Source organism: Pongo abelii, chromosome 19 (assembly GCF_028885655.2).
Source record: "Pongo abelii isolate AG06213 chromosome 19, NHGRI_mPonAbe1-v2.0_pri, whole genome shotgun sequence".
Classification (NCBI taxonomy): Eukaryota; Metazoa; Chordata; class Mammalia; order Primates; family Hominidae; genus Pongo; species Pongo abelii.
In genome coordinates, this window is record NC_072004.2 from 69,090,423 (window position 1) to 69,112,281 (window position 21,859).

General features: G+C 47.7%; 1 protein-coding gene across 1 annotated transcript in view; it reads right to left on the reverse strand.

Moving 5' to 3' along the window:
- CWC25 (CWC25 spliceosome associated protein homolog) overlaps positions 1 to 21,859 on the reverse strand; it is a 30,840-nt gene that overhangs the window by 2,441 nt on the left and 6,540 nt on the right. The window contains exons 3-8 of the mRNA XM_002827663.5: positions 12,038 to 12,274; positions 8,887 to 8,956; positions 6,580 to 6,707; positions 5,816 to 5,879; positions 2,892 to 3,103; positions 2,412 to 2,510 (exon numbers count right to left, since the gene is read on the reverse strand). Coding sequence (XP_002827709.1) covers positions 2,412 to 2,510; positions 2,892 to 3,103; positions 5,816 to 5,879; positions 6,580 to 6,707; positions 8,887 to 8,956; positions 12,038 to 12,274 — 810 coding nt within the window. The remainder of the gene's footprint in view (positions 1 to 2,411; positions 2,511 to 2,891; positions 3,104 to 5,815; positions 5,880 to 6,579; positions 6,708 to 8,886; positions 8,957 to 12,037; positions 12,275 to 21,859) is intronic.

The following is a 21,859-nucleotide window of genomic DNA, read 5'->3' on the forward strand; positions in this document are numbered from 1 at the left end:
TTGGGCATGGTGGCACCCGTGTAGCCCCAACTATTTGGAAGGCTGAGGTAGGAGGATCAGTTGAAACTGGGAGTGTGAGGCTGCAGTAAGCCATGATCGCCCCACTGCACTCCAACCTAGGCAACAGAGTGAGACCGTGTAGGGAGAATAAACAAGTTATCAAAGAAATAATACAAGAAAATTTCCTGGAACCCAAAAGACATGGTTTAGATTGCAGGAAGCAAATACTGACACTAGGAAAAAATATACAAATCATATAAGAAAGGAAATGTAACCTCCATATTCTACTTGGCTTAGGAATGAAAAGTATCAGTAAACAATATTTATATATCATACAAGTATGAATCCACATACTGATTGAACCAAAAATTCTGATGTAACCATATTGGAAAGATAGGGATAGAAGAAACATGGGACTAGGAGTGTATGAGAGCTCATTTACACTAAGAGATTATTTACTATAACAGTAAGAAAATATCTAAGATCTGGCCAGGCGCGGTGGCTCACACCTGTAATCCTAACACTTTGGGAGGCCAAGGCAGGTGGATTGCCTGAGCTCAGGAGTTCCAGACCAGCCTGGACAACACATTGAAACCCCATCTATACTAAAAATACAAAAATTGTATTTTTGTGCTGTGGCTCACGCCTGTAATCTGAACACTTTGGGAGGCTGAGGCGGGCAGATCACCTGACCTCAGGAGTTCAAGACCAGCCTGACTAATATGGTGAAACCCCATCTCTACTAAAATATACAAAAATTAGCTGGGCATGGTGGCATGCGCCTGTAGTCCCAGCTACTCGGGAGGCTGGAGGCAGGAGAATCGCTGGAACCCGGGAGGCAGAGGTTGCAGTGAGCCGAGACTGAGCCACTGCGCTGCAGCCTGGGCAACAGAGCGAGAGCGAGACTCCATCTCAAAAAAAAAAAAAAAAAAGAAGGCCGGGGGTGGTGGCTCATGTCTAATCCCAGCACTCTGGGAGGCCGAGGCAGGCAGATCACCTAAGGTGGGAGTTCGAGACCAGCCTGACCAACATGGAGAAAGCCTGTCTCTACTAAAAATACAAAAATTAGCCGGGCGTGGTGGCGCATGCCTGTAATCCCAGCCACCTAGGAGGCTGAGGCAGGAGAATCACTTGGGCCCAGGAGGCGGAGGTTGTGGTTAGCTGAGATTGGGCCACTGCACTCCAGCCTGGGCAACGAGAATGAAACTCCATCTCAAAAAAAAAAAAAAAAATTAGCTGGGCGTGACAACATGTGCCTGTAGTCCCAGCTACTCGGGAGGCTGGGACAGGAGAATCACTTGAACCCAGGAGGCAGAGGTTGTAGTGAGCCAAGATTGTGGTACTGCACTCCAGCCTGGGAGATAGAGCAAGATGCTGTCTCCAAAAAAAAGAAAGAAAGAAAAAATAAAATATCTAACATCTAAAATTAATGGATGAAGAGGCAACAACATACTTGTATTTTTAGGAATATGTAGCTATGAAAACAAACTACTGAAAAAGCTGAAAATATTTGCCTTTGGGTAGCATGACTAAAAGTGGGGTCAGGCAGGGCAAAGAACTACTAGCTTTTGTTTTTTTTAATGTTTTTAAAGTAATTTTTTGTAGAGATAGTGTCTTATTATGTTGTTCAGACTGGTCTGGAACTCCTGGCCTCAAGCGATCCTCCTGCCTTGGCCTCTCAAACTGCTAGGATTACAGGTATGAGCCACCACACCCAGCAAGAATAATTGAGGGGTTTTTTAAGAGGGTTTAATTTAAGAGACAGGGTCTCGCTCTGTCGCCCAAGCAAGAATGCAGTGGCTTGATCGTAGCTCACTGCAACCTTAATCCCTTGACCTTAAGTGATCCTCCAGGCCTTAGCCTCCCAAAGAGCTGAGATTACAAGCATGGACCACTGTATCTGGCTTGGTTTTTGTTAAGAGATTTTTTTTTTTTTTTTTTGAGACAAAGTCTTGCACTGTCGCCTGGGCTGCTGTGCAGTGGCGAGATCTCAGCTCACTGTAACCTCTGACCCCTGGGTTCAAGCAGTTCTCCTGTCTCAGCCTCCCAAATAACTGGGATTACAGGCATGTGCCACCATGACTAACTAATTTTATATTTTTAGTAGAGATGGGGTTTCACCATGTTGGTCAGGATGGTCTTGAACTCCTGACCTCAGGTGATCCACCCACCTCAGCCTCCCAAACTGCTGGGATTACAGGCGTGAGCCACCACGCCCAGCCTTACCTTGTCCTTTCAATGTGCCTCACATGGCCGGAGGTAGGGGACGCAGACCCTTAACAGGTTGGCAAGATAAATACAAGTTGGTTTGTCAAAAAGGTAATGGTGGATTATCCATTTGCCCTGGTTTGAGCCCCTTCTAGATTCAGGCCTGCAGAATGTGAAGTTAATCAACTGGGCTCCTGACTCACCTGGTGTATCCAGGAGCATGTCGCCTTTGGTACACCTCTTTTTTAGGTGATGGGCTCCTAGTTTGGCCTGTCTCTCTCCTGTTCACCTTAGAGTTGTACCTGTAACAGACACAGAAGGCAGAGAGGAAAAAGCCTTTTTAATCCAGGGGCTTACATTGAATCCCTCAAACAATGCAAGATGAGCTAATGGTCTTAGAGGTATAATCTAAGCAGAGGGCACAAGTGTGAGAAAAACAAAGGTATAGAGTTTGATGTCAGACTCACCCCAGAGCTCCCAAAGCACAGAATACACCTACAGATATGTGGCTTTGGATGCCTGAGCTTTACAGTGAGGTGGAAAAAAAAATGATGTAAAGGAAATACCAAAGCAAAGACATTTGGGAAAGTTGATGGACGGACATCACCAAAAGCAAAAACAAATGCCTGCTGGGACCAGGCCCCCACAGTCACAGGTTATTTCCCAGTGAATCCCACACTCACAGTTTGCTGGGTCTTGGGGACCGTGACCTTCTGCCCAGGGATCGAGACCTCCTGTCCCGGGACCCTGCTTCCCTGGTGCTCTTCTTGCTGGCATGTCTGGGGGGTGAGTGGGAGGAGCTTGTGGATCTGGAATGGTTCTTCATCCCATACCCTCTCTTTTGCTTAGCTGTCAGAGGACCCTGAAGACCCTGGTTACGGTCAGAGTTCCTGACCTGCATCATTAAGGAAAAGAGAAATTATTCACATGGAAAATCCAGCTATTCAGGAGAAAACGCGGCCAGGCTCAGTGGCTCACACCTGTAATCCCAGCACTTTGGGAGGCTGAGGCGGGGGGATCACCTGAGGTCAGGAGTTTGAGACCAGCCTGGCTAACATGGTGAAACCCTGTCTCTACTAAAAATAAAAAAATTAGCCGGGCATGGTGGTGGGCACCAGTAATCCCAGCTACTCGGGAGGCTGAGGCAGGAGAATTGTTTGAACTTAGGAGGCGGAGGTTGCAGTGAGCTGAGATCGCGCCACTGCACTCCAGCCTGGGTGACAGAGTGAGACTCTGTCTCAAAAAAAAAAAAAAGAAAAGGCAGTGAAACAGGAAATGTTACATAAGGAGCTCACTGGGCACACCAATATCATCACATAGAATTATCACAGAGAACTGTATAAACTTAGTTATCTGCAGAATCCCCTCAAAGAATCTCCTTTGGTCAGCCAGGTGCGGTCGCTCACACCTTGAATCCCAACACTTTGGGAGACAGAGGCAGGAGGACTGCCTGAGGTCAAGAGTTTGACACCACCCAGAGCAACTAGTGAGACCTTGTCTCCACAAAATATTTAAAAATTAGCTGGGTGTGGCAGCACACTCCTGTAGTCCCAGCTACACAGGAGGCTGAGGCAGAAGGATCCCTTGAGCCTAAGAGGTCGAGACAGCAGTGAGCCAGGATCACACCACTGCACTCCAGCTTGGATGACAGAGAAAGACGCTGTCTCAAAAAAAAAAAAAAGATGGCTGGGCGCTGTGGTTCACGCCTGTAATCCCAGCACTCTGGAAGGCAAAGGCAGGCAGATCACAAGGCCAGGAGATCGAGACCATCCTGGCTAACATAGTGAAACACCGTCTCTACTAAAAATATAAAAAAATTAGCTGGGCATGGTGGGCGCCTGTAGTCCCAGCTACTTGGGAAGCTGAGGCAGGAGAATGGCATGAACCCAGGAGGTGGAGCTTGTAGTGAGCCGAGATGGCGCCACTGCATTCCAGCCTGGGCGACAGAGTGAGACTCCGTCTCAAAAAAAAAAAAAAAAGAAAGAAAAGAATATACCTGGCTTGGCTGGGTGCGATGGCTCACACCTGTAATCCCAGCACTTTGGGAGGCCGAGACGGGCAGATCACAACAAGGTCAGGAGTTTGAGACCAGCCTGGCCAATATGGTGAAACCCCTCTCTAATAAAAATACAAAAATTAGCCAGGTGTGGTGGTGGGTGCCTGTAGTCCCAGCCACCCAAGAGGCTGAGGCAGGAGAATCACTTGAACGCAGGAGGCAGAGGTTGCAGGGAGCTGAGATCGCACCATTGCACTCCAGCCTGGGCGACAGAGCGAGACTCCCTCTCAAAAAAAAAGAAAGAAAAGAATATACCTGGCTTGGCTCTTCACTATAGGTTAAGGAAGAGCAAGACACAGAAGCATGGAGGACAGGATCTAAGGTTAAAAATACAGAAATACGAGGCCAGGCGTGGTGGCTCATGCCTGTAATCCCAGCACTTTGGGAGGCCAAGGCGGGCGGATAGCTTGAGGCCAAGAGTTCGAGACCAGCCTGACGAACATGGAGAAACCCTGTCTCTACTAAAAATACAAAAATTAGCCAGGCGTGGTGGCAGGTGCCTGTAATCCCAGCTACTCAGGAGGCTGAGGCAGGAGAATCGCTTGAACCCAGGAGGCGGAGGTTGCAATGAGCTGAGATTGCGCCATTGCACTCCAGCCTGGGTGACATGGAGAAACCCCATCTCTACTAAAAATACAAAATTAGCCGGGCATGGTGGTGCATGCCTGTAATCCCAGCTACTTGGGAGGCTGAGGCAGGAGAATCGCTTGAACCCAGGAGGTCAAGGTTGTGGTGAGCTGAGATCGCGCCATTGCACTCTAGCCTGGGCAACAAGAGCAAAACTCCGTCTCAAAAAAAAAAAAAAAATACAGAAATACAGAAGTCAAGCCAGGTGCCTTGAACTTGTACTTCCAGCTACTAAGAAGATTGCTTAAGCTCAGGAGTTCGAGACCAGCCTAGGCAAAATAATGATGCGCTGCTACTCAAAAAAAAAAAAACAAAACCCAGCAGATTTCTATTTGTCAAAAATCATCAACCTATACACTTAGGCCAGGCATGGTGGCTCACACCTGTAATCCCAGCACTTTGGAAGGCCGAGGCGGAGGGATCACCTGAGGTCAGGAGTTCAAGACCATCCTGGCCAACATGACGAAACCCTGTCTCTACTAAAAATACAAAAATTAGCCGGGCATGGTGGTGGGCGCCTGTAATCCCAGCTACTCAGGAGGCTAAGGCAGGAGAATAGCTTGAACCTGGAAGGCAGAGGTTGCAGTGAGCCGAGATTGCGCCACTGCACTCTAGCCTGAGTAACAAGCGAGACTCCGTCTCAAAAAAAAAAAAAAAAAAAAAAACCTATACACTTAAAATGTGTGCTTTTCATGTAAATTATTTGTAGAAGAATTGGTACAATGTCTAATGTCTCAATGCCCCATTGGTGGTTTAGTCTCTCTGCTCAGAGGGTCGTCAGCCACAAGAAGGTGCTCAGGGATAAGAATAGGCCTATTTCCCAGCAGCCCAGGCTTCACTGCCCACCTTCCTGCTATCCACATTGTCCAACTGGCACACCCCACAGTCCCACAGTCACTCCTTTCAAGGAGCCCACATCCCTACCTGTAAGCCATATCCAGGGACTTTAGACAAAACAGGGGAGGAATTTGCCATCTTCTTCTGAGATCTAAGAGATTAAAACACACACTCATTGAAAAAGAAAATACATATAGGTCCAATTTAAATACCTTATGCTGAACTATGCTTCTTGCTTCCAATGTGACCTTTCCGCCTCCCAGCAGTTACCTGGCAGTACGTTTCTCTATTTGGACTGTCTATGCCGAAAAATGCATCAGCACAGTCAAATTTTCCTGTGAAAAACTGTGGGCCTCGCTTCTAAGCCCCAACGCCTGAACACCTTCTCCTCTCACTTCATGCTGCTATTCCAGGGACAAATAGTGACTCAGCAGCGGTGGAGCTGACTGCTCCCACGGGAAGACATGCAGAATGGGCCCACATCGGCCATCAGTCCATTAAAAAAAGCCTATATAAAGCCCACTTCAGTCTTGAAGGAATCCTAAGCTGAGATGAAACAGAGTCACCCCCAGGATGTCTGACCTACCTAAAACCTACTAGGCTAAAGTCAGCATTATTAAGGGTCTCTCTCCAGCAGCATGACCAAGACACCCACTCACATTTAGCATCTCCAAGGAACTCTAGCATTAGATGGCAAGCTCTGTGGGCACAGGGCCCATGTTCAAGTGTTCATCATTGAATGCCCAGTACCTGGCAGCTTCCAGCACAGGGCAGGTGTTCATGTCTGTGGAATGAATGAGTGAATGAGCAAGTGAATCAACGAGAAGGGAGGCCAGTCGCCACATGCTCACCTCCCCGCACTGTGCTCATCCTCGCTGCTGGAACGATCACTACTCGAGCTTCTGTGCTTATGTTTCTTGTGCTTCTTTTTCTTCTCCTTCTTTTTCTTCTTCTCCTTTTTTTCCAGACTCATTTGCAACTGGAAAATGCCAAGAACACAAGCACACAAGATTACTGAGACCAGCCAGTGCAGTGGCTCATGCCTGTAATCCCAGCACTTTGGGAGGCTGAGTGGAGCAGATCATCACTTGAGGTCCGGAGTTCGAGACTAGCCTGGCCGACATGGCAAACCCCATCTCTACTAAAAATACAAAAATTAGCTGGGTGTGGTGGTGGGCACCTGTAATACCAGCTACTTGAGAGGCTGAGATACAAGAATCACCTGAACCAGGAGGCAGAGGTTGCAGTGGGCCGAGATTGTGCCACTGCACTCTAGCCTGGGTGACACAGTGAAACTGTGTCTCAAAAAAAAAAAAAAATTACTGGCTGGGCATGGTGGCTCACGCCTGTAATCCCAGCACTTTGAGAGGCTGAGGTGGGAGGATCACAAGGTCAGGAGTTCGAGACCAGCTTGGCCAATATGGTGAAAGCCCATCTCTACTAAAAATACAAAAATTAGCTGGGTGTGGTGGTGTGTGCCTGTAGTTGCAGCTACTCAGGAGGCTGAGGCAGAAGAATCGCTAGAACCCAGGAGGCAGAGGTTGCAGTGAGCCGAGATCACGCCACTGCACTCCAGCAGCCTTGGCGACAGAGTGAGACTCCATCTCATTAAAAAAAAAACAAAAAGCCCAGGCGGGGTGGCTCATACCTGTAATCCCAGCACTTTGGGAGGCCAAGGCAGGCAGATCACAACGTCAGGAGAAGGAGACCATCCTGGCTAACACGGTGAAACACCATCACTACTAAAAATACAAAAAATTAGCTGGGCACGGTAGCAGGCGCCTGTAGTCCCAGCCACTCAGGAGGCTGAGGCAGGAGAATGGCATGAACCTGGGAGGCGGAGTTTGCAGTGAGCTAAGATTGTGCCGCTGCACCACTGCACTCCAGCTTGGGCGACAGAGCGAGACTCCGTCTCAAAAAAAAAAAAGATTACTGAGCCACCTGTCAGTCTCCTTTGAGGGGCGTGGCTCATGCACAAACTGCCTGACTCCATGCCTGTGGGTCTACAGAAGTCCAGGACATTACAGGGGTTCCCTGTCAACACACCAGGGGAAGGGTCTTAACCCTGGCCATGCACTAACAACCCCAACTACTGAACTGGTATCTGGTAGGTGAGACTAAGAATTTGTGTTTTTAAACAGTCACCAAAACCACTGCCTAGGAGTTTCCATTCTGTGTCAAAGGAACTCCCATCCACTGAAAGCAGTCAGGAACTACAAGGTCAATCTTTAATTTTCCTTACCAACTGATCTGAGACACAATTACATAATATGTCGTGTGAATGGTAAGTGGGCCCTAGAAGCTTTTTTTTTTTTTTTTTGAGACGGAGTTTTGCTCTTATTGCCCAGGCTGGAGTGCAATGGCACAATCTTGGCTCACCGCAAACTCCGTCTCCCGGGTTCAAGCAATTCTCCTGCCTCATCCTCCCGAGTAGCTGGGATTACAGGCATGCACCACCACCCCAGCTAATTTTGAACTTTTAGTAGAGACAGGGTTTCTCCATGTTGGTCAGGCTGGTCTTGAACTCCCGACCTCAGGTGATCCACCTGCCTCGGCCTCCCAAAATGCTGGGATTATAGGCGTAAGCCACTGCACCCGGCCCCTAGAAGCTTTATACCACGACCAAGGGCATACTCCGACCTCCTGAACACACTGCATGGTAATGCTTTCCACAGGCTTAGCCCACACTCTTTTTCTGGAAAAACGACATCACATGGTGCATTCTCCCACCCAAAAGACTTTCAACTAAAATCAAGCTTAATTAAGCTTAATAAATTAAGATTACATAAAATAACCAACCTGACCAATATGAATAAACCCCGTCTCTACTAAAAATACAAAATTAGCCGGGCGTGGTGGCACATGCCTGTAATCCCAGCTACTAGGGAGGCTGAGGCAGGAGAATCGCTTGAACCTGGGAGGCGGAGGTTGCGGTGAGCTGAGATCACGCCATTGCACTCCAGCCTGGGCAACAAGATTGAAACTCCGTCTCAAAAACAAAAAAATGATTACATAAAATAGCCACAACATGGTCTCTAAAAGACAAAATTTTAGAGCCCATTCTGTTTTTCCCCTGGTAAGCTGAGAGTAAATGGAGAGAGGTTCTCACGTTATATGGCTAAAAGATGCTCTTGGTGCTTATCTGATATACTACTTACCAATTCTTTGATTTTCTTCATTTTCACTGGATTATTTAACACCTCTCGTTTTTTCTCCTCCTCCTTCTTCCTAAAGAGAGATAATTATAAAATTCACGACTATTTCTTTTCTCCAAAGTCTATGGAGTAACCTTTTCTCCAAACATATACATACAAACTGGCCCATGTTAAAATCTACATGATTAGCTGGGTGTGGTGGTGTGCACCTGTAATCCCAGCTACTTGGGAGGCTGAGGGAGGAGAATCGCTTGAACCTGGGAGGCGGAGATTGCAGTGAGCCAAGATCGTGCCACTGCACTCCAGCCTGGGCAACAGAGCAAGACTCTGTCTCAAAAAAAAAAATCTACACGATGATGGGGCTGGGTGCAGTGGCTCATCTCACGCCTGTAATCCTAACACTTTGGGAGGCTGGGGCAGGCGGATCACTTGAGGTCAGAAGTTCAAGACCAGCCTCGCCAACATGGTGAAACCTCATCTCTACCAAAAATAAAAATAAAAACAAAAATTAGCCGGGCGTGGTAGCAGCATGCAGCTGCAGTCCTAGCTACTTGGGAGGCTGAGGTGGGAGAATAACTTAAACCCAGGAGGCGGAGGTTGCAGTGAGCTGAGATTGTGCCACTGCACTCCAGTCTGGGTGACAGAGTAAGACCCTGTCTCAAAAAAAATAAATAAATAAAAAACTACATGATGGTGTCAAAGCCAAAAATCTCCCCCAAATATAAGAGACTGTCTCAAAAAAAAAAAAAAGAGTCATGCTCAGTCATCCAGGCTGCAGTGCAGTGGCATGATCATGGCTCACTGCAGCCTTGACCCCCTGGGCTCAAGTGATACTCCCACGTCAGCTTCCCAAGTAGCTGGGACTATAGGCACCCGCCACCATGCCCAGCTCATTTTTATACTTCTTATAGAGATGGGGTTTCACCATGTTGCTCAGGCTGGTCTCAATTTCCTGGGCTCAAGCAATCCACCCGTCTCAGCCTCCCAAAGTGCTGGGATTACAGTGTGATCCACCATACCCAGCTGTCAGTTGTTTTTTTTTTTTTCAGACGGAGTCTCGCTCTTTTGCCCAGGCTGGAGTGCAGTGGCACAATCTCAGCTCACTGCAAACTCCTCCTCCCGGGTTCATGCCATTCTCCTGCCTCAGCCTCCCAAGTAGCTGGGACTATAGGCGCCGGCCACCACACCTGGCTAATTTTTTGTATTTTTAGTAGAGACGGGGTTTCACCGTGTTAGCCAGGATGGTCTCAATCTCCTGACCTCATGATCCGCCCACCTCAGGATCCTGAAGTGCTGGGATTACAGGCGTGAGCCACCGCTTCTGGCCGTGAGTTGTTTTTTGATGGGTATAGAGTTTCAATTCAGAATGGCGAAAGAGTTCTGGAGACAGGCTGTGGTGATGGTTGCACAACACTGTGACTGTATTTATTTATTTATTTTTATTTTTTATTTTTATTTTGTTTTTGAGACAGAGTCTCGCTCTGTCGCCCAGGCTGGAGTGCAGTGGCGCAATCTCGGCTCACTGCAAGCTCCGCCTCAGTTCACGCCATTCTCCTGCCTCAGCCTCCCGAGTAGCTGGGACTACAGGAGCCCGCCACCACGCCCGGCTAATTTTTTGTATTTTTAGTAGAGACGGGTTTTCATCATGTTAGCCAGGATGGTCTTGATCTCCTGAGCTCGTGATCCACCCACCTTGGCCTCCCAGAGTGCTGGGATTCAGGAGCGAGCCACTGCGCCTGGCAACACTGTGAATGTATTTAATACACTGAACTGTGCGTACGAAAATGCTTAAAATGGGACATTCTATGTTACGTATATTTTACCACAATAAACTAAGACACTAATAAAATGGGACAAAATATTTGCAACCTATATAATATCTTTGATAAATAACATTTTTTATTTTCTTTTTTCCAGGATATGGTTAAGATAAATAACTTTAAAGAGAATTTGCAAAAGAAAAACTGTAAATAGGCTGGGCGCAGTGGCTTATGCCTGTAATCCCAGCACTTAGGGAGGCCGAGGTGGGCAGATGACCTGAGGTCAGGAGTTCGAGACCAGCCTGGCCAACATAGCGAAACCCCATCTCTAATAAAAATACAAAAATTAGCTGGGCGTGGTGGTGGGCACCTGTAATCCCAACTATTTGGGAGGCTGAGGCAGGGGAATCGTTTGAACCTGGGAGGGGGAGGTTGCAGTGAGCCAAGATCACACCACTATACTCCAGGCTGGGTGACAGAGCGAGACTCCATCTCAAAAAAAAAAAGAAAAGAAAAAAACTGTAAATAAAAAATAAACATATTTCGATGTTGAATCTTATATACTAGAATTAAAATGCAAATTAAACTAAAATAAATAATAATATGCACAGTCTATCTTCATTTAGCACCCAAACTGCAACTCTAATATTACATACTAGGGTTAAAAGTAAGATCCGCAAGTTTTGTTTTGAAGAGTTCTGCTTCCCTTCCCCTCCCCACCTGAAAAAAGAGGTGGGGGTAAGAAGGCCTGTTCACCCACTTGGCCAGCACTACGCACATTCCCAAGCTTCTAAGAAGGTGACAATCTTTTTCACCTTGTTTCTGACTCCTATTTTTGTTTAAGGGCCAAAGGTAAATGAATAAAGCTGGGCTGGTGCATTGGCCAGTATCTTTGCATATGGCCTAGGTCAGGCAGGCACCCTTAATAGAGCCTCCTTCCCAGCATCAGGAAGTCCAAATGGAAACAAATTCTTTATATGGCAGATAAAAGCAAAGGGAAGGCCAGGCGCGGTGGTTCACGCCTGTAATCCCAGCACTTTGGGAGGCCGAGGCGGGCGGATCACGAGGTCAGGAGATCGGGACCATCCTGGCTAACATGGTGAAACCCTGTCTCTGCTAAAAAATACAACAAAAATTAGCCGGGCGTGGTGGTGGGTGCCTGTAATCCCAGCTACTTGGAAGGCTGAGGCAGGAGGATGGCGTGAACCTGGGAGACGGAGCTTCTAGTGAGCCAAGGTCGCGCCACTGCACTTCAGCCTGGGCGACAGAGCGAGACTCCGTCTCAAAAAAAAAAAAAAAAAGCAAAGAGAAAACTGTAAAGCAAGAGAATCAATGGCCTTAGCAGGATCTCAAAGCATCTGTAACAAACCCCCTTCCCAGCCCCCCATTAGTACCTGATGATGAAGAGTGGGTCCTCCCGGATCTTGCTAGCCATGTCAAGAAGGGAATTGGCACCTGATGGGGCAAAGATAGAGCCTGGGAGAAGTCCTGTTTCAGAAGAGCAGCCTGCCTCCTTCTCCTCCATCTTCTCAAAAACATATTTGTCAATGGGGCGCCCCAGCAGGTACTCATCACGGTTCACCATCCCACCAGGACCCTGGTACATCCAGTCCAACTTTTCTTCTTTTTTCCTGGTTCAAGGGAAGAAAAAGAAATACAATTTCTTTAAAAAGCAGACTTCTGCCGGGCGCAGTGGCTCACGTTTGTAATCCCAGCACTTTGGGAGGCCGAGACGGGCGGATCACCTGAGGTCAGGAGTTCGAGACCAGCCTCAACATGGAGAAACCCTGTCTGTACTAAAAATACAAAATTAGCCGGGTGTGGTGGTGCATGCCTATAATCCCAGCTACTCAGGAGGCTGAGGCAGGAGAATCGCTTGAACCTGGGAGGTGGAGGTTGCAGTGAGCCGAGATCGCGCCATTGCACTCCAGCCTGGGCAACAAGAGCGAAACTCCATCTCAAAAAAAAAAAAAAAAAAAAAAAGCAGACTTCTGCAAACCTACACATAAAACCTGAACACAAGGGAGAGAGAACCACAGCTGATCCAAGAATTCATTCTAGTGGCACCTACCATGAGATAAACACAGCACCCCATGTGGCCAGCATGAAGAAACAGTGTGGGTTGCATGCAGTGGCTCATGCCTGTAATCCCACCACTTTGGAAGGCCGAAGCGGGCGGATCACTTGAGGTCAGGAGTTCGAGACCAGCCTGGCCAACATGATGAAACCCCATCTCTACTAAAAATACAAAACATTAGCAGGCACGGTGGTGGACGCCTGTAATCCCACCTACTTGGAAGGGTGAGGCAGGAAAATCACTTGCACCTGGGAGGCAGAGGTTGCAGTAAGATCACGCCACTGCACTCCAGCCTGGGTGATGGAGCCAGACCTTGTCTCAAATAAATAAATAAATAAATAAATAAATGGTGCTTGTCCTCATGAGGCTTACGAGTGAATGGAGAGATAATATTCACACACATAAAGCAATTTATAAGGAAAACCAGTGTTCCTCAACACGGGGCGTGGATCTTGGCTCAGAGTTTCTCGAGTCTCCTTTACAGAGTCTTTATATTATGCTTTCATTTCCAAGATGACCTAAAACAATGAATAAGCACATTCTACACCACCATCTTACCATCAAGAATTATTTCAGTGACCACATACGCAGTTGCATTGATTGTGCATCTTGGTGCTCGTGGGCACACAGACACCAGCGGTAACACTACACATTCGAGGGGATGATGGGAAAAAATCAGAGGTAACTGAATAAGTGACACTTTCAAGCCAAAAGAGCCAAACATTGAATACGTGAATCATTAAGTAACTACCTAGGATTCACAAGTGAATAAACCCTGGTCTCAGCCATCTAGGGGCCAAATTAAGTCACAGCATCATGCCACACAAACATTTCCCTGCGGTTCTGGGAGAAAAAAGTGGTGAGAAAGTGGAACCCTCATACCACAGACAGTAAAGGCAGGCTAAATTCATAAGAGCATGCGTGGAAGCAGCCAATATTACATTCACACTGCAAGCAGGAAAGTACTTTCATCGACAGTATTATCTATAACCTGAAATTTAATGCTTTTTGAATATGACTTTTTTGTTCTTTTTTTTTTTTTTAGACACAGGGTCTCACTCTGTCACCCAGGCTGGAATGCAGTGGTGCGATCATGGCTCACTGCAGCCTTGAATTCCTGGGCTCAACAAATCCTCCTGCCTCAGCCTCCCAAGTAGCTGAGACTACAGGGATGCACCACCATGCCTTGCTGATTTTTTATTTTTTCAATTTTTAAACAGATAGGACTTGCTATGTTGCCCAGGCTGGTCTCAAACTACTGGCCTCAAGTGATCCTCCTGCCTCAGCCTCCCAAAGTGCTGGGATTACAAGGGTGAGCCACCATGCTCAACCTGAATATGACTTTTTAAATGTGTATACTTGTTTTTGAGGTTATATAACAACTGTGAGCATAAAGAATGTTTTCCTAGTTGCATGCTTGGACATTTTTAGTAAGAATAATTTAAACCAACACTGGAGGGCCATGACCCTTTTTTTTTTTTTTTTTTTTTTTTTTTTCCCCAGACGGAGTCTCACTCTGTTGCCCAGGCTGGAGTGCAGTGGAGCGATCTCGGCTCACGGCAACCTCTGCCTCCCAGGTTCAAGTTATTCTCCTGCCTCAGCCTCCCAAATAGCTGGGACTATAGGCATGTGTCACCAAGACTGGCTAATTTTTTGTACTTTTAGTAGAGACGAGGTTTCACCATGTTGGCCAGGCTGGTCGATCTCCTGACCCCGTGATCTGCCAGCCTTGGCCTCCCAAAGTGCTGGGATTACAGGCGTGAGCAACTGCGCCTGGCCCCAAGACCCTTTAGAATTTTTTTTTTCATATTAAAAAAATGAGTCTGAGAAACACTGTAGTCTATAATTAAGAATTGATCAGCTGGGTGCGGTGGCTCACACCTGTAATTCTAGAACTTTGGGAGGCCAAGACAGGCTGATCACGAGGTCAGGAGATCAAGACCAGCCTTGCTAACATAGTGAAACCCCATCTCTACTAAAAATACAAAAAACTAGCCAGGCGTGGTGGTACACGCCTGTAGTCCCAGCTACTCGGGAGGCTGAGGGAGGAGAATCGCTTGAACCCGAGAAGTGGAGGTTGCAATGTGCTGAGATCACGCCATTGTACCCCAACGCGGGTGACAGCGCGAGACTCAGTCTCAAAAAAAAAAAAAAAGAAAGAATTGAACATGGGGCCAGCGCTGTGGCTCACACCTGTAATCCCAGCACTTTGGGAGGCCTAGGCGGGCAGATCACTTGAGGTCAGGAGTTCGAGACCAGCCTGGCCAACATGGTGAAATGCCGTCTCTACTAAAAATACAAAAAAATTAGGCCAGGCACGGTGACTCACGCCTGTAATCCCAGCACTTTGGGAGGCCAAGATGGGCAGATCATGAGGTCAAGAGACCGAGGCCATCCAGGCCAACATGGTGAAACCCCGTCTCTACTAAAAATACAAAAATTAGCTGGGCCTGGTGGCATGCGCCTGTAGTCCCAGCTACTCGGGAGGCTGAGGCAGGAGAATCGCTTGAATCCAAAGAGGCAGAGGTTACAGTGAGCTGAGATCACACCACTTCACTCAAGCCTGGCAACAGAGCGAGACTCTGTCACAAAACAAAAATAATAATAATAATAATTAGCCAGGCATGGTGGCACACGCCTGTAATCCCAGCTACTCATCAGACTGAAGCAGGAGAATTGCTTGAACCTGGGAGGCGGAGGCTGCAGTGAGCTGAGATCGTACCACTGCACTCCAGCCTGGGAGACAGAGCAAGACTCTGCCTCAAAAAATAATAATAATAAATAATAGGCCAGGCGCAGTGGCTCACGCCTGTAATCCCAGCACTTTGGGAGGCTGAAGCGGGCAGATCACGAGGTCAGGAGTTCAAGACCAGCCTGACCAACATGGTGAAACCCCGTCTCTACACTTTTTTTTTTTTTTTGAGACGGAGTCTCGCTCTTTCGCCCAGGCCGGACTGCAGTGGTGCTATCTTGGCTCACTTCAAGCTCCGCCTCCTGGGTTCACGCCATTCTCCTGCCTCAGCCTCCCGAGTAGCTGGAACTATAGGTGCCTGCCACCGCGCCCGGCTAATTTTTTGTATTTTTAGTAGAGACGGGGTTTCACCGTGTTAGCCAGGATGGTCTCGATCTCCTGACCTCGTGATCTGCCCGCCTCGGCCTCCCAAAGTGCTAGGATTACAGGCGTGAGCCACCGCGCCCGGCCTCCGTCTCTACTTAAAATACTAAAATTAGCCAGGCGTGGTGATGTGCATCTTTAATCCTAGCTACTCAGGAGGTTAAGGCAAGAGAACCGCTTGAACCCAGGAGGCAGAGGTTGCAGTGAGCCAAGATCGCACCACTGCACTCCAGCCTGGGCGACAGAGACTCCATCTCAAAAAATAAAAAAAAAAAATAACAAAAATAAAACCAGCCGGGCGCTGTGGCTGACACCTGTAATCCCAGCACTTTGGGAGGCCAAGGTAGGCGGATTACCCGAGGTCAGGAATTAGAGAACAGCCTGGCCAGCATGGTAAAACCTTGTCTCTACTAAAAATACAAAAATTAGCCGGGCGTGGTGGCGCGTGCCTATAGTCCCAGCTACTCAGGAGGCTGAGGCAGGAGAATCCCTTGAGCCCAGGAGGCAGAGATTGCAGTGAGCCGAGATCATGCCATTGCACTCTAGCCTGGACAACAGATTAAGACTCCGTCTCAAAAAAATTAAGAGAAGGAATCATGTATAAAGTCAGGAGGACCAGGAACCTGCAGTCAAAGGAACAACAGATTTCCAGGGGAAACACAACAGGGTCAAATACAAACGGATGGGAAAAATGAAGATGGGGTCAGGTGGGGTGGCTCATGCCTGTAACCCCAACACTTTGGGAGGCCCAGGCAGGCTTGAGGTCAGGAATTTGAGACCAGCCTGGCCAACATGGCAAAACTGTCTCTACAAAAATATGAAAGTTAGCCCAACATGGTGGTGCACGCCTGTAATCCCAGCTACTCAGTAGGCTGAGGCAGAAGAATCGCTTAAACCCGGGAGGCAGAGGTTGCAGTGAGCCAAGATCACACCGCTGCACTCCAGCCTGGGTGATAGAGCCAGACTCCATCTCAAAAAAAAAAAAAGGAAGATGGAAACCTCTATAAAGTAGTAACTGCATGGCTCTAGCTAGTCTTTTTTTTTTTTTTTTTTTTTGAGATGGAGTCTTACTCTGTCGCCCAGGCTGGAGTACAATGGCACAATCTCAGCTCACTGCAACCTCCGCCTCACAGGTTCAAGCGATTCTCCTGCCTCAGCCTCCAGAGTAGCTGGGATTATAGCTGTGCGCCACCACGCCCGGCTAATTTTTGTATTTTTAGTAAGAGACAGGGTTTCTTACTAAAACCTTGGTCAGGCTGGTCTCGAACTCCTGACCTCATGATCCGCCAGCCTCGGCCTCCCAAAGTGCTGGGATTACAGGCGTGAGCCACTGCGCCCGTCGATAATTTTCATTATTTTCAGTAGAGATGGGGTTTCACCATGTTGGCCAGGCTAGTCTCGAACTCCTGACCTCAAGTGATCCACCCACCTCAGCCTCCCAAAATGCTGGGATTAAAGGCATGAGCCACTGCCCCTAGCCTCTATCTAGTTTTAAAAGGATTCAACTAATATCAGGCCCACTCATGCCCACTCATGAGAGAACATATCACATAGCTGAGATCCAGAGCCACAGGATTTGGCCTCTGGATAACTCTGGGCTAGTTCCTTCTGTGCACCTCTGTATCCTCATCTCTAAAATGGAGCTATAGCCTGGGCAACATAGCAAGACCCCACCTCTACAAAAAATGCCTGTAGTCCCAGCTACTCTGGAGGCTGAGGCAGGAGGATCACTTAAGTCCAAGGGTTAAGCCTGTATTGAACTATTGAACTATGATTGTACACACTAGCCTGGGCAACAAAGCAAGACCCCATCTCAAAAAAAATAAAAAATAGGGTGGGTACAGTGGCTCATGTCTACACCTATAATCTCAGAGTTTGAGAGGCCAAAGCAGGAGGATCACTTGAGCCCAGGAGATTGAGACAAGCCTGGGAAAAATAAAAAGACCTCATCTCTACAAAAAAATAAAAAATTAGCCAGGTGTGGTGGTACACACCTGTAGTCCCAGCTACTCAGGAGGCTAAGGCAGGAGGATCCCTTGAGCTCGGGTCAAGGGTGCAGTGAGCCATGATCACATCACTGCACTCCAGCCTGGGTGACAGAGTGCAACTCTGTCTCAAAAAATAAATATATAAATAAATAAAGTGGAGCTAGTAACTGCTATCTCTCATTATTACTGTTTTTAAATGAGGACATAGTTGGGGGCAAAGCTTCTAAAAGCAAAATGATCTATGGATCTTTGTTGTTGCTACCATTAACGATATAGAACAAGTTCTCAATTGAAGCTGAGCATAAGAATCACCCAGGGAGCTTTTAAAACATGTGTATATTGGCCGGGCATGGTAGCTCATGCCTGTAATCCCAACACTTTGGGAGGCCGAGGCAGGCAGATCACAAGGTCAGGAGTTCGAGACCAGCCTGGCCAATATGGTCAAACCCTGTCTCTACTAAAAATACAAAAATTAGCCAGGCGTGGCCGGGCGCGGTGGCTCACGCCTGTAATTCCAGCACTTTGGGAGGCCGAGGCAGGCCGATCACGACGTCAGAAGATCAAGACCATCCTGGCTAACACGGTGAAACCCCATCTCTACTAAAACTATAAAAAAATTAGCCGGGCGTGGTGGCGGGCGCCTGTAGTCCCAGCTACTCGGGAGGCTAAGGCAGGAGAATGGCGTGAACCCGGGAGGTGGAGCTTGCAGTGAGCCAAGACCACACCACTGCACTCCAGCTTGGATGACAGTGAGACTCCGTCTCAAAAAAAAAAGAAAAGAAAAAAATTAGCCAGGCATGGTGGCGTGCAGATGTAATCCCAGCTACTCAGGAGGCTAAGGGAGAAGAATCGCTTGAACCTGGGAGATGGAGGTTGCAGTAAGTCGAGATCGTGCCACTGGACTCCAGCCTGGGTGACAGAGCGAGACTCCATCTCAAAAAACAAACAAACAAACAAACAAAACACGTGTATATTAGCTGGGCATGGTGGCTGACGTCTGTAATCTCAGCACTTTGGAAGGCCCAGGCAGGAGGATCACTTGAGCTCAGGAGGTCAAGACCAGTCTGGGCAACATAGTGAGACCCCGTCTCTACATGGTGGCTCATGCCTATAATCCCAGCACTTTGGGAGGTCAAGATGGGAGATGCATTGAGCTCAGGAGTTCAAGAACAGCCTCGGCAACATGGTAAAAGCCTGTCTCTACAAAAAATACAAAAATTAGCCAGATGTGGTGGTGTGTGCCTGTGGTCCCAGCTACTTGAGGCTGAAGTGGGAGGATGACTTCAGCCCAGGAGGTGGAGGTTGCAGTGAGCCAAGATCACACAACTGCATTCCAGCCTGGGTGACAGAGCCAGACCCTGTCTTTTTTTTTTTTTTTTTCTGAGACGCAGTCTTGCTCTGTCACCCAGGCTGGAGTCCAATGACACGATCTCGGCTCACTGCAACCTCCACCTCCCAGGTTCAAGCGATTCTCCCGCCTCAGCCTCCCGAGTAGCTGGGACTATAGACACACACCACCACACTTGGCTACGTTTTTGTATTTTTAGTAGAGACGGGGTTTCACCATGTCGGCCAGGCTGGTCTTGAACTCCTGACCTCAAGTAATCCATCGGCCTTGCCTCCCAAGTGCTGAGATTACAGGCATAAGTCACCATGCCCAGCTGGACCCTGTCTTAAAAAATAAAAAAAAGGCTGGGTGAGGCTGAGGTGGGAGGATCGCTTGAGCCCAGGAGGTCAAGACTGTAGTGAGCAGTGATTGTGCCACTGCACTCCAGCCAGGGTAACAGACCAAGATCCTGTCTCAATAAATAAATTGATGAATTAATTAATAATAAATAAGGCCAGGCGCGGTGGCTCACGCCTGTCATCCAAGCACTTTGGGAGGCCGAGGCAGGAGGATCACGGGGTCAGGAGTTCAAGACCAGCCTGGCCAGCATGGTGAAACTCCGTCTCTAATAAAAATACAAAAATTAGTTGGGCATGGTGCAGTGCACCTGTAGTCCCAGCTACTCGGGAGGCTGAGGCAGGAGAATCGCTTGAACTCAGGAGGCAGACATTGCAGTGAGCCGAGATCACGCGCCACTGCACTTCAGCTTGGGCGATAGAGCAAGACATCATCTCAAAATAAATAAAATAAAATAATAACAATAATAAATAAATAAAACACATATATGCCTTTGCCTCCCACACTCCCTTCTCTTCAGAGGAAATCTGCTCAGGTGGGACTTGCTCCCATCTACCTTGTGTGTGTGTGTGTGTGTGTGTGTTGGAGTTTCGCTCGTTGCCCGGGCTGGAGTGCTGTGGTGCAATCTCGGCTCACCGCAACCTCCGCCTCCTGGGTTCAAGCGATTCTCCTGCCTCAGCCTCCTGAGTAGCTGGGACTACAGGCGCCCACCACCACGCCCAGCTAATTCTGTATTTTTTTTAGTAGAGACGGGGTTTTACCATGTTGGTCAGGCTGGTCTCAAACTGCCGAGTTCAGGTGATCGGCCCACCTCGGCCTTCCAAAGTCCTGGGATTACAGGCGTGAGACACCATTCCCAGCCCTTCCAAGCTCCTTCTAAAGTGCAAGGGTTGAAAAACACCAGCATAGACTGGTGTCTGGGAAATGCAATTTTCTATCATCATCAGTACATACTAAAGAAACACTGTTGCAAAGAGTGACTTGGTAAGCCCTAATAATATGTGTATTAAAGGTCTTCTTTGTTCTAAGAGAGATGCATTACAAACACAGAAAACATTATCTGAACCACAGAAATGAACCGTTAAATAGTAAACAGTTTTTTAGTGGCATTTTATAAGATAAATTAAAAAAATGACACCATGTAAAGAACTATACAAAACAGGCCGGGTGCGGTGGCTCACGCCTGTAATCCCAGCACTTTGGGAGGCCGAGGCGGGCGGATCATGAGGTCAGAAGATCGAGACCATCCTGGCTAACACAGTGAAACCCCGTCTCTACTAAAAATACAAAAAATTAGCCAGGCGTGGTAGCGGGCGCCTGTAGTCCCAGCTACTCAGGAGGCTGAGGCAGGAGAATGGTGTGAACCTGGGAGGCAGAGCTTGCAGTGAGCCGAGATCGCGCCTCTGCACTCCAGCCTGGGCAAAAGAGCAAGACTCCGTCTCAAAAAAAAAAAGAACTATACAAAACAAACAGATGAATACTTAAGTCATCTAAATACATCAGCAGTAAAGACCAAAAAGAGAAGGGGCGGAGGGAACCAAATGCTGATCTTAGTGTTTTACAATATTGTAGAACATGTGATAGGGCAAAACAAAACAAAACAAAACAAAACATATAAAATCACCTTCCCCCATTCATGACAGACAAGCAGGCATAAGTCTGCAACAATGCTGGCTCCTTTCTCTACAGTTGTGCATGTGTACTCTGACCTTATTAATCAGACTCCACAAAAGCTCAAATTTCTGATAAATTGAGCACATGATGTGTAATGCTTTGGTGAATAAAAATGTCAAAACAATTTTTACCTTTGGATAGTACCTCGGCTTATGACTAATGGGTATTCAGTCTAAAATCAATTTTTACTTAATTATTTATTTATTTATTTACTTAGAGGCAAAGTCTCACTCTGTCACCCAGGCCGAAGTCAGTGGCAAAATCATAGCTCACTGTAGCCTTGAACTCCTGGGCTCAAGCAATCTCCTACCTCAGCCTCCCAAGTAGCTGGGACTACAGGCACATGCCACCATGCCCAGCTAACTTTTCCTTTCTTTTTTTTGAGACGAACTCGTACTCTGTCACCCAGGCTGGAGTGCAATGGCGTGATCTCAGCTCACTGCAACTTCCAACTCCCGAGTTCAAGTGATTCTCCTGCCTCAGCCTCCCGAGTAGCTGGGATTACAGGCATGTGCCACCACATCTGGCTAATTTTTTTTTTTTTTTTTTTGAGATGGAGTCTTGCTCTGTTGCCAGGCTGGAGTGCACTGGCGCAATCTCAGCTCACTGCAACCTCCACCTTCTGGGTTCAAGCGATTCTCTTGCCTTAGCTTCCCGAGTAGCTAGGACTACAAATGC